The following is a 13,035-nucleotide window of genomic DNA, read 5'->3' on the forward strand; positions in this document are numbered from 1 at the left end:
GAAAAGTTATTCAGCACATCCCTTTTTTTTTTATTGATTCCTATATTATATATATATATATATAAAGAAAATCCTTCTTTGACGAGTGAAAAAAAAAACAATTCCCGCTTATATTTTATAATTTCCAAAATATAGAACATGTATATTGTTTTTGGTCAACGCAAAGTCCTTGCATGTAAAGAAACAGTGCTTAGGTCTTAAAATTATTTCTGCATTGTTTTTATCTTAAATAAAAATTTATCTCTAATTTATATAAATCCCAAAGTAAATTAAAATTTTATATTTTATATATTAAGTTACTGACTTACGAACAAATATTCCAACATTTAAGAGAGTTAGAGTTATAATAATATTATACATTTTTTCACAAATTTATTTTTAAATACATAATGTTTTTTAATATTGTTGTGTGAATAGACTAGATCACGCCATATATATACACACACGATTATGCGTTATATTAAACCTCTCCCGATTTTGCTTTCATTAAGTTAGGCTATAGGTTAAAACCCTTCCAATACGTAAAATCTCATTCCATATTATATCATACCTATAGATGAATACACGCCCATACTATTAGTACCATAATAAATATATATATATAGAAAGAATTAGATCTAAATGTTGGCAAAAAATAGATTACTATTGAAAAATATGAAAGGTTTCAATTCCTATAAAATTTAGATATTAATGTGTTTCTAATCTAGATTAGATTTATATATTCTTATCATTAAGATAGAAATTAAGAGTTCTATTCAATTATCAATAATACAACAAAGTTTATTTTTCTCAAATCTTGACATGGTATCGGAATGTGATTAGTGCTTTAAATTTTTTTCTCAAATTTTAAGAAACCATAAAAAAAGTATATATACTCTTATTTAATGGTTGAAATATAGTTAATATTCATGAAGTTTATTAAAATTGGTTAGTTTTAATTAAAGATAAAATCGAGAATTATTTTACAAAAATTATTTAGAAAATTTAAAATGATATTTATTTAATAATAAAAAATATTATCTATAATGTCAAGTATTAAGAAAAGGAGACGAGTATCTTATTTATATAAGATTTAATTAATAATAAAAAGGTTCAAATTTGTTGGAATCATGCGAAAACATACGTTAGAGCTGACGTGTGCAGAGACCTGTTGTGTCATGTAGTTGAACAACTGGTATTGTGGACTGTACACGTGTCTTATAACGGACACGCAAAGAAACTAACTAATCATTTCATTAACTAACCGATTAGCCTAATTAAATAGAATTTAATTAGCGTAATAAATTAATTTTTGCCTTCAAGGGATGAAAAATCACATTTCAATAAAGTTTTTCTTCATATTTATCTAAGCTATTTTTTTGTAATGTCTAAACTAAAATGGTAGTAGAATCAAATATTAAATCTTACAGATATTGTATAAAACGAATAAAAAAAATCATACAGTTGGTTAATCTTATCATAACAAATGTGTGAGACCAGATTTTTTCTATTTCTTTTAACGACTTCGTTTCTATTTTTACAAATGAAAACATACAATTCTTCTCTGTTAAAATTTCAGAATTTTTATTTTTTTAACTGTATAATTTTTTTCCTATAATATGATGACATATATAACTATATGTAAAATTAACCAGAAACCAATAACGTCGACTATATTTCTATAAAATTTTCCAACAACATTTGATCATGAGGAAACTACCTTCAATATTTATGTAAGCCAAATTCTTCATTACATAGAAAAATTCAAATTGAGAACTACACTGATATTCTCATAGCCAAAAGTTACAAGAGATTAAAAAAATCTGAACAAATTATTATACAATGTTTTATAAAATTGATAGATATATATGTGTGTATATATGACAGGATTCAGATGAAAGATAAGGTAAGAAATCGTAAGACATGGTGTCTTTTTAATACATGTATTAGGATATATACACACACACACACACACTATATATATATATATATTAATATATATATATATTCAAAGGTCATAATTATGTAAAGGAACAGAAGTACCATTATTGAATACGGAAACCCTAAAAGAAGTCGTGTGTAGGCAGTGTACGTAGACGCGTGTGAGGCAATGTCCCCATGCAATTTATATCACGCGATGCCAAATTTCCTTTCAACGGTTAGACGTTAGCCTCCTATTTATTTTGCTAGCTAGTTATATTAATATCCATACCAGAAAAAACATACACACACATATGCATGCACGTGTTTGAATATATATACACACACACATTCAACGCGGCGCTCTCCTTGTTTATGTAATTATAATCTCCTAAATGTTATTTAACGTAACGATCGAGAATTAATGGCTTGAGACTGATGTTTTAAAAAATTCTTAATATATGAAACCTCACAGAGTAAAGAAACTAATCGATTTTGTTATATATAAACATCATAATCGGACTATCAATCTCCTTTTCTTCTATCAAGATATTAAATTCAAACGCATATATAAATGTTCAAAGTTCTTTGTCAAGAAAAAAACAGTGTGTTTGGGCACGTGTAATTCACTAACCCTACATTCATTATATTATATAATTAGAGGTTTAGATATAAGTTTAGTTTCAGCTGCACCTGGACATATATAATCCGTTCTCTCGATCTCTCTCTCTCTCTATATATATATATGTTCAAAACACTAAATTTGACAATCATTTGTTGTAGCAAATTAGGGTTCTTTTCCGCAGGTCATTATTTTTTACTGGTGGGTCAGAAAATGAATCTGACAGTAAATGGCCCTTTTTCAACTCCAATGTTATTAATTTCTCACCTACCAAATCTATCCTAACGCTAAATCTAAGATATTGCAAATCATATATGAGTTTTGAGTCAACTCCATTAAGTCCGTCACCAAATGAAAGGGAAAAAAAAACGTGTCAGAAAATTTGTCTTCTGGCCAATTCATTCGCAAAGGCATCGCTTGTACGCTTGTCGTAAAAGCCATTGAAAAAGGGTCAAATGAAAGTGATATAATGATTTAAGTATTTTTACTGTTATAGATTACGAAAAAATAAATGCAACGGAGCAGTAAAAACGTAACAAAGCATAGAAACCTACCCTTTTTATAACAGTAGATATTCTCTTTCTATTGAAATATAAAAAGAGCAGAGAAAGGAAAAAAGTGTGATTTTGTATGTGCCTACGTACATGTTATGTACAAAGAAGGTCCACAAATGGAACTATCACAATAAAGTCGTTTATGTCGCGTTGTCACGTCAAATTAATTCGAAAAAGGTGGCATTTTGATTAGTAGTTTACTAATTAATTTATATAGACATTAATACAGTTTTTCTATATATCCTTGTTTGACACATAATTTATACTCCCTCTCTCCGTTTCAAAATATTTATCGTTTTAGATTTCATCATAATTTTTAACAAATCTAAAAAATCATATATATCTTTATTAAATCACATTTTTATTATTTTTTAAATAAAGATAAAATTGAAAATTTCACTAAAAATTATCTAGAAAATGTAAAACGACATATATTTAGTAATGGAAAAAAAATTCTAAAACGATATATATTTAGAAACGGATGGAGTATATGTTAGGACACATATAATTTTATTTGTGTTGGTACCCTTATTTTTTAGGCTGCCCATACCGCCTTTGTCGTCTACCCCCCATACTTATTTTTCTGTTATTTATTAATGTAAAAGAGATACATTTATTTTCTAAATTTCGAAAAGATATATGTGTAGATATCCTTATTGGGATTGCAAATGTAAATCCGTATAAAGTAAGGTTCTGTATATCTGGTACACAAATAGAGACATCCACGTTTTGAAATAACGTCCGTAGAATAAAAATCATCTTTTAGATATTTGTGTTTTCCTCGCATAAATGTAAATATTACATTGTTTATGTAAATGTAAATATTACTAGCTAGGTTACATGGATTCCTAGTTCTATTATTATTATTATTATTATTATTTTGCACTAAAGCATGAGATTCATCGTGTTACTTCCATCGTCCATAATCCATATGTTTTGCAGAATCCAGAAAAGTGTATGTGTGTGTATATATATAATTCCTTTTAATTGTATCGAATAGGTATATATATGAGTAAAACATGACATAATTTGTTTATAAAAAAAACAAGAAAAATCCATTGCCCAAGATTCTTATAGATTATCTAAAGAGGTTGTAAAAATAAATTAATGAAATCATGCAGATAATCAATAACGTTGAGCTCTTTATGTTGTAGTTTACATTATTATCTACCCTATTTTTCAGGTCTTGTATAAGCTACGTGATATCTACGTACGTATCATCGAATCCTGCATGCATGATTTTGTTCCTTTAAACGAAGTAGGGCAAATGAATGATTTAATTTAGTTTATAATAAGATAACTACCCGTATAAATGATAACATTGTTCCGGCCGTGAGAACATATACAACCATTTAAAAATAATCCAAATTAGATGGAAATATTTTTTCGAATATATTTTGCCATTCGATCGATTGTATCTTCATGTTAAATCATTTGAATCACACTAAAGGAATATGAAATTTGAATAGTCCCCGACCCAAAACACCGGCATGATATTGCACGTCATGTTATATATGATATATAATATAGTAGTCGTATATATGGTCGTGAGATTGGAATTTGTCCTCCCATTACTACGAGCAAGACGAGATCGTCGAACGCGTAACCATGCATATTAATTCGACCGGGTAACATTAAATTTCGAATCCTTCTTTCACAACTATATAGAATTTATTTTATTTTATTTTGATTATTATATCGTATATGTATATAGTAGGTGTGAGTGGGTTGTTGGTGTAGTTTAATACGATAAAGGTCCCATCTTTCATCAACGATTTGAAGAACACCGAATCTTGTTAAGCCAAGTGTAACCAAGAAAAAAATTGCGTCGATAAAAAAATTTGAATTGTATTTCCCACAAAACATATAACAATTTTTCAATGATGTCGATTCTACATTTTTTTTATTTACATGGATAAATATACCCTTACATTATATTTATATAAATATTAGCTTTATTATCAAATTATCATTAGATGAGAACGACTTAACGATGTAAATGATTTGCATGGGTAATTGTCGAAGAGTGGTATTACCGTAGGTTTGGTTAGAGAAAATTTTATGTATACAATATCTAAAAAAATATATATATTCGAGTCATAAAAGATATACGCATCTTGATGAACAATGTATTGCAAATAAAATTATTTTATTCGGTTGTTATAGTTACATGGGAATGATGAGTTTTAGCACAATCGGAAATTATATTAAAAAAATTATATACATCGATGTATGTATATTTTAGGTCGACACGTTAACATAATTATACAAAAAAATTAAAATAAGTTTTCAAATAGTTAGACTTTTCCCGAATTCGAAACGAAGTCAACATAACAAATAAATACACAAGTCTAGCTAGGTCCAAGAAAATGATATCGCTCTTTGTTGATCTTCCCGACACAAAGTCAATTGGTATTTAATCATTTCGACAAACTAATAAAATGGTGAATCTGATTTATATTATACTAACAAATATATATATATATATATATATATACCTATATATAGCATATATAGGATTATAAATATGAAGCCGTTCTTTTTAATGGACCGGTTAAGTTCAAATTCCGAACGCGTAGATTATTTCACAGAGGATATATATATTATGATCAAATAATATTACCTTGATTTGTGGACGCGAATTTAACGTGGGATAAAATAGTGTTTTGTGATTAGTCAGCCTTGTTAGATGTATAAATACAAAATTGCATGCATTCATATATTTAACGATTCTATGTAAAATGGCCACTTTGGCTATTAATCGAATAATCGGATTGAATCGAATTTAATAAATTAATATAAATATCGTATGGTTATAATTGTTCTATAACTAAAATAACCGAATCCGAATATAACCGAGTGGAAAACCGAAATGGTCAGTACTAAATAGTGCATATATAAAGTCCCTCGTCTCTATAATCGTCGTTGCAAGAACAGAACTGGCTTCCCTTCTGTGAATTTCATGTATGTTTTGGGAATACACTGTTCCCAATGTATTAATAAGCACTCTGTTGAATCCTTAATTTATGTTCTTCTCTTTAATTTTTTTTTTTTGAAATTTTGTCAATTTTTTTAGCAATCGTTAATATGCAATAAAGTAAAAAGCGCCCTCAAAACTTCAGGTCTTGATCTATAACAATAGAACAAAAAAAAATCTTAAAATCGATAGTTGGGTACATATAACATATATATGTATATAGAGATATCCAAAGAGAATAGGGGGCAGTCCATATAACACATGATGGTTATCATCTTAAAGGGCTCGATTAAATCAATTTAAGTTCCAAATCGGCACCTCATATCTCCCAGCTTTGATTAAACATGTTTATTATGATAAATTCGAATATTGGTATTTTATTAATTTATTTTCTGCTTGTTTTTGGAGCTCTCCCTCATGGTTTTTGGTCAAAATCTCACACGCTCTTTTTCTGCATGGTCCTTGACACGTGCTCTTCTTCTCTCTCCCCCAAATGAGCTGTATCAGTAGTTCTGTTTTGAAGGCTCTCTCTCTCTCTCTCTCGAATGAGCTGTATCAGAAGAAGAGCTCTCTCTCTCTCTCTCTCTCTCTCTCTCTCTCTCTCTCTCTCTCTCTCTCTCTCTCTCTCTCTCTCCCCTCCTATTTTATGAGAAGAGCCTATAAAGAGGCCTCAATCCTTCCACTTGTTCCTTCACAAGCTCTCTCCTCCATTACAGAGCAACCAAAAAAAACTCACAAGTTCTTCGTTGCTCAGCTTCTTCCCACTGCTCGAGAAGAGTTGGTTTTTTTTTTTGTATCAAATACAAAAGAAAAGCTCCCAATTGCGAACTGTTAAAAAAAACAGCAGTGGAACGATGGATTTCTCCCTTTTGTGTTTCCCCATCTTCGCGGTGGTTCTCTCCCTATGTTTTTTCCGGTTCTCGCCCTCCGCCGTCGACCGCCGCCGCCGACTGTCCCAGAAGCTCCCACTCCCTCCGGGAACAATGGGTTGGCCGTACGTCGGCGAGACTTTCCAACTCTATTCCCAAGACCCTAATGTGTTCTTTGCCTCCAAACAGAGGAGGTCTGTCTGAAAACAACCACGGACTCATGAATTCGCGCCCTTTTTGAGGATTATGTTTGTGTTGATACGGAAAAAGGTTGTTCCTTTGTTATAGGTACGGATCGATATTCAAGACCCACATCTTGGGATGTCCGTGTGTGATGATTTCGAGCCCGGAGGCGGCGAAATTCGTGCTGGTGACAAAGGCGCATCTGTTCAAACCGACTTTTCCGGCGAGCAAAGAGAGGATGTTGGGGAAACAAGCCATCTTCTTCCACCAGGGAGATTATCATACAAAGCTCAGGAGGCTTGTTCATCGAGCTTTCATGCCGGAATCTATCAAGCACATGATCTCCAACATCGATTCCATCGCTCAAGACGCTCTCCAATCTTGGGAAGGAACCATGATCAACACCTACCAAGAAATGAAGACCGTAAGTCCCCTCCCCTGTTTTTCTTTTCTGCAGATATGTTCTGTTTCTTACTAACCGTCTCTCTCTCATCAGTACACGTTCAACGTTGCCCTGCTCTCCATTTTCGGAAAGGACGAGGTACTGTACCGGGAAGATCTGAAACGATGCTACTACATTCTCGAGAAGGGTTACAATTCGATGCCGGTGAATTTGCCGGGAACGCTCTCAGGAAGGAGCTCGCTCAGATCCTGGCAAGAACCCTGTCCGAGAGGAGACAAAACGGCGCCGTACAGAGAAACGACTTGCTCGGATCGTTCATGGGCGATAACGAAGGGCTCACCGACGAGCAGATCGCCGACAACATCATCGGCGTTATCTTCGCCGCAAGGGACACGACGGCGAGCGTGCTGACGTGGATCCTCAAGTACCTTGCGGAGAATCCCACCGTTCTAGAAGCTGTCACGGTAAGTACTAGAAACTCAATACAGACCGTACGTGTGGCATTCTGGTAAATATGGGGCGGTTCTGATGGTGGTATTGGAATTTCAGGAAGAGCAAATGGCGATAATTAAGGGCAAAACGGAGAAATCGGAAATTGGTCTGACCTGGGCAGATACGAAGAAGATGCCCATAACTTCGAGGGTTATCCAAGAGACACTGAGAGTTGCTTCCATCTTGTCTTTCACCTTTAGAGAAGCTGTTGAAGACGTTGAGTATGAAGGTATGTATGCGCATGTATGCATGTACGTATATGTGTACGTATATACGTAGATCTTGTTTTTATTTTTCGGATTTTATAATGAAAAAAGAATTAAAAATTCAGGTTATTTGATTCCCAAAGGATGGAAAGTCTTGCCCTTGTTCAGAAACATCCACCACAATTCCAAAATCTTTTCTGATCCTGAGAAATTCGATCCGTCGAGATTTCAGGTAATAATTCTATCCTTTTTTTTATGTTTATAGACGAAAAAAATGTACTTTTTTTTTTTAAAATTAGGATGATTTTATTAAAGTTCAATTGATTTTTGATTTTTGCAGGTGGCACCAAAGCCCAATACTTTTATGCCATTTGGCAATGGGACCCACTCATGTCCAGGGAATGAATTAGCCAAACTCGAGATATCTATCTTGATTCATCGTCTCACCACTAAGTACAGGTGTGTGTACTTTCTTACGACCTTAATTTATGTTCTTTTAAGGTAAATTATACAGTAATGGTCATTAGTTTCCCAAAATAGAAAATGTTCCCACATGAGAAAAATCTGACAAAGGGATAATTTCGTCTTTTCAGGTGGTCAACTGTGGGACCTAGCAACGGAATCCAGTACGGTCCCTTCGCTCTTCCTCAGAACGGGCTTCCCATCGTATTGGCCGGAAAACCCTAAATAGATGCGTAGAATTACTAGAATGCCCCTGAACTTTAGGGTTTCCCAATATAGAAAATGAACATTTTTAACTAAACGTCTCTGATTGCAACCTCGAAGATAAAGAAGACAATTTCATAATTTCCATTTTATTTTTTTGTGAGGAAAATGTAGAAAAAATACGTAAGGGAAAAAGCGAAAAATCAAGATTTTCGTTAGGAAAATCCCAAACGGGGAAAGAAAAATGAAATGGAATCCCAAGTGTATATAAAGTTCCAATTTTTGTTTTTAATTTTGAAAAATGGAAATTTATGATGTGTATCTCTAAAGTGTATGTAAGATGGTTTGTCCAAATTGGGACTTTTTTTTTCCCTATTTTTTCCTCTTATTGTGACATCTTTTACAACAAATGCAATGAGATTGTGAATCCAATTGATGTCATACTGATAGAAATTTCCATGTTTCCTTGATGTTTCAATACTTTAACAAAGTAATTTTTCTAATTTCCCCTAACAATTTTTTGTTACCAAATATAACAAAAAGAAAAAACAGCTGTGTAAATGCAATAATAACAACCTGTCGGAAAATAAATAGATATGCAACTCTAACCGATAACATTTAGAATATAAACAGATATTCGGTCAGAATTTTTTTCTATGTCAATCACATACAAATTTATTCGATTTCTTTTTTGGTGCAAAAATATTTGGCACGGCATGAGAATCTAGATTATCAATGAATCATATTTATTTTGATTGGTTATAATAAAAACTTCTGTTTGTCTTAAACTAGAGTTATGTATGACAAACAGCTAAAACTATAAAAAAAAAATGTTTTATTACTCATGGAAAATTTTCGCTTATCATTTCAATCATGATAATTTTGTGATTTTCCCCCTAATTTGTAATTTTTTTGTGAAGAACTTGGTAAAAAAACATTCCAAGTAAACAGCCGTCAAAGGGGGAAGAAAGAAAAAAAAATCCAAGTAAACCAAATTTGAATTGAATAAATTAGGTAACGTAAAACTTTCAAAAGGCTGATTAGCCTGATTTTTTTTTTACTGTTGACTTTGACCGTATCTCGTGAATTATATGTGTCACTAGTCTACAATCCTTGGCATATTATATATTTTTTTATTAATAACTGCTTTGGATATATATATATATATAATAATTGAGTAATACTATATATAATCTATTATGATTGAAAACTTGATAATATATAGTGCAATCAGAATGTTTACATCGAGTTCTTTCCAGTCGCTTTCTTCTTTGTTGTCATGACATAATAATGTCATTATTGTCATACACAATATATATATATATATATGAACACGTGTATATATTTGTAAATATACAAATAATAATAATAATAATAATAATAATAATAATAACAACAACAACAACAACAACAACAACAACAACAACAACAACAACAACAACAACAACAATAATAATAAGAAGAAGAAGAAGAAGAAGTAGCGACCCAGAAAAAATATAATTGGAATTAATGATAAATTTATTATAATTTTTTAGGAGCGTATTTAACTTGTTATGAGGCCTTTAACAATTTTCATTTAAAATTTATAAATTTATAAAGAAATTGTTTTTTAATCAAAATAATGGGTCATAGGTCCACCACCACCAATAATAATAATAATAATAATAATAATAATAATAATAATAATAATAATAATAATAATAATAATAATAATAATACAGAGACAAGACAACCATTAATTAAATCATGAAACAAGGGGCTACAAGTTTCTACTTCTCCACTTTGTTATGTCAAAATTGTGACATTGCTTAAAAAGGAGGAACATTGAGATATTTTTTCGTAAAAATGGATTGTCGATCAAGTCCCTTTTTTGACTCGATGAAACTTCATTGCAATGCTTGATTATACATATTATACCATATTTTAATTTTACATATTGAAAAACGTTGCAAAATGTTAAATATGATTGGAATCATTTTCGCAACATGAGTTATAAGTGTTCGTTTCGAAGTATTATATAATCTATCATAAAAAACAGCTAATAAAAATTAAATAACAATTAAAACACGTTTTGAACCTAAATATTTTCAAATTATATTATTATTAATTTCACATGCGGAGACAACTCGAATCTTCGAAAAACATAAATTATTTACTTTTTTTTTTCTCAACATAGTAATATTAGAAATTAAAACGTGATTTTTTTAAAGGAAAAAAAATATGAAAGATGCTATAAGTTACAAGGGATTGACAATAATAAGAAAATGATAATCCCAAACGAAAAATTGATATTTCAACAACTTTGATCAAAAATAGAAAAAGACCGAACATGGATCTGCACTGCTCATATGTCAAGCTGATACCAGATGACGTCACTGTTGTTCTTTTAAATGTACGAAACCATAATTTCCACATTCACTTCTTAAAATTTAGCAAAAATAAATTAAAAACTATTTTTAATTATACATAGTGAATGGTCCCAAGTCGATTAATGCGATCCATTTGAGACGAGTTTTATCACTTCCAAATTTACTTCAACAGTTAAAAAAAATGGCCTTTGATGGTTCATTGTATGACAAAGATTTTTCAAAGTAATCAAATTATTTCCCTATCATGGATTTCAATTTCAGCATATTTGAATTGATTAAATTTTAGTATTAATTAAAAATTATTCAGTTTCAATATATATTATTCAGTAGCATCAAGACGGGGACATTGCCGTTTTGACTTCAAATTAATAAATAAACTCGAAGCTCGAAACAAAATCTATTCGACTAATGATAATAGTATTTCTTATTAAATTACAGATTTAATTATTTAATTAATAAGTACGTGTCAGATTTCTATCGGCTCGATTGTCTCCGCATAAGGTAAATAATGTTATAAATTTTATTAGACTTGAAGAATTAACTTTTGTATATTATTTGACTTGTTTGCTGGAATGCATAATCCCACAATAAATCGAATAAATTAATAAACAAACTCAAAACGATCTGAATGAAAACAAGAGCTCGTGAATAATCTATTATGATATTTGACAACGATATGATTCGATAAAAGTATATATTATGAGAAAAATATATTGAAAGACGCCATTAATGATGTTCTTCTCATCGATATTAATGAGAATCTGGTATTTTTATTCGGCCAAAATAAAATCTAGATATTTTTTCAAAAGCCCTAATGTGTATATATATATTTATTGATAAGATTTTAATGAATATATGGAAAAATATTGTAACTTATCTCTTCGGCCAAATCCCATGTTCGAGAGATTAGATAGTGCGGTAATCAAATTAAATATATATATATATATATATGTGTGTGTGTGTGTGTGTTTGTGGTGAAAATCGATCACATCATATCTTTGGTCTCGTTATTTTAATATAAGGAAAAATCAAGATACAACTTTTTTTTAATGATAAGAAGAATACGACCGAAAAAATAACAATAAAAACGTAAGAAATGTTTTTTTAATAATTTTAATATTAAAATTATTATTAATGCATTCTAACAAATTTTAAATTGCGCTGAACAAAATTGAATTCGAGTTATGTTCATTTTTCTCTCTCCAAACTAATCCAATTAAACAAGAGTCCCAACTTTAAAATCTTATTTCATTGTCAATTGCTTTTTTTTTTTTAATTAAATGGATACGATCATATTAACTTTTCTTTAAGAGTTAGTTGTTCATAGTTTATATTACATATAGGATTTTTTAAAAGTAATAAAAGTTCAATCTACTAAGACATCAATCGAATGCAACTAGTTAGTTAACATATTCATTCATTTTGGTTGAAAGCTGTTAAAAAAATATGTAGATGATATACTATATATACATTTAAATATATTGATTCATTTGATAAGCATGATCACTAAATAAATTGCATATATTAAATAGTTTTTTCCTGAAAATATTTATTGTTGTTATTTTTTTTAAAAAAGGAAGTACACATCAAAAAGTTCAACCGAGGATACATGTCATTAACTCGTGTCACTTTAGCAAAATAGTCTATGCATGGGGATTTGTTTTTATTATATAAAGTGGATAGATTCTCTATTATTGAATTGATTATTTTTTATGGGCATTTGTATATATACACACTCTTGGTTGAGGAGTTACTCGGAATGCTGCCAAGATATCAGTATCCTTGGTTTCATATT

General features: G+C 30.4%; 1 protein-coding gene across 1 annotated transcript; it reads left to right on the forward strand.

Moving 5' to 3' along the window:
* The first annotated feature begins 6,679 nt into the window (after window positions 1–6,679).
* On the forward strand, window positions 6,680–9,303 carry LOC104806199 (abscisic acid 8'-hydroxylase 1-like). Its single transcript, XM_010530969.2, is given in 8 exon segments — window positions 6,680–7,115; window positions 7,210–7,528; window positions 7,601–7,727; window positions 7,730–7,971; window positions 8,057–8,228; window positions 8,331–8,437; window positions 8,546–8,664; window positions 8,799–9,303. Coding segments are annotated over 8 exon segments (1,389 nt in total). The 5' UTR covers window positions 6,680–6,906; the 3' UTR covers window positions 8,893–9,303.
* The last annotated feature ends 3,732 nt before the right edge of the window (window positions 9,304–13,035 follow it).

Source organism: Tarenaya hassleriana, unplaced genomic scaffold (assembly GCF_000463585.1).
Source record: "Tarenaya hassleriana unplaced genomic scaffold, ASM46358v1 Cleome12, whole genome shotgun sequence".
In the NCBI taxonomy this organism is placed as follows: domain Eukaryota; kingdom Viridiplantae; phylum Streptophyta; class Magnoliopsida; order Brassicales; family Cleomaceae; genus Tarenaya; species Tarenaya hassleriana.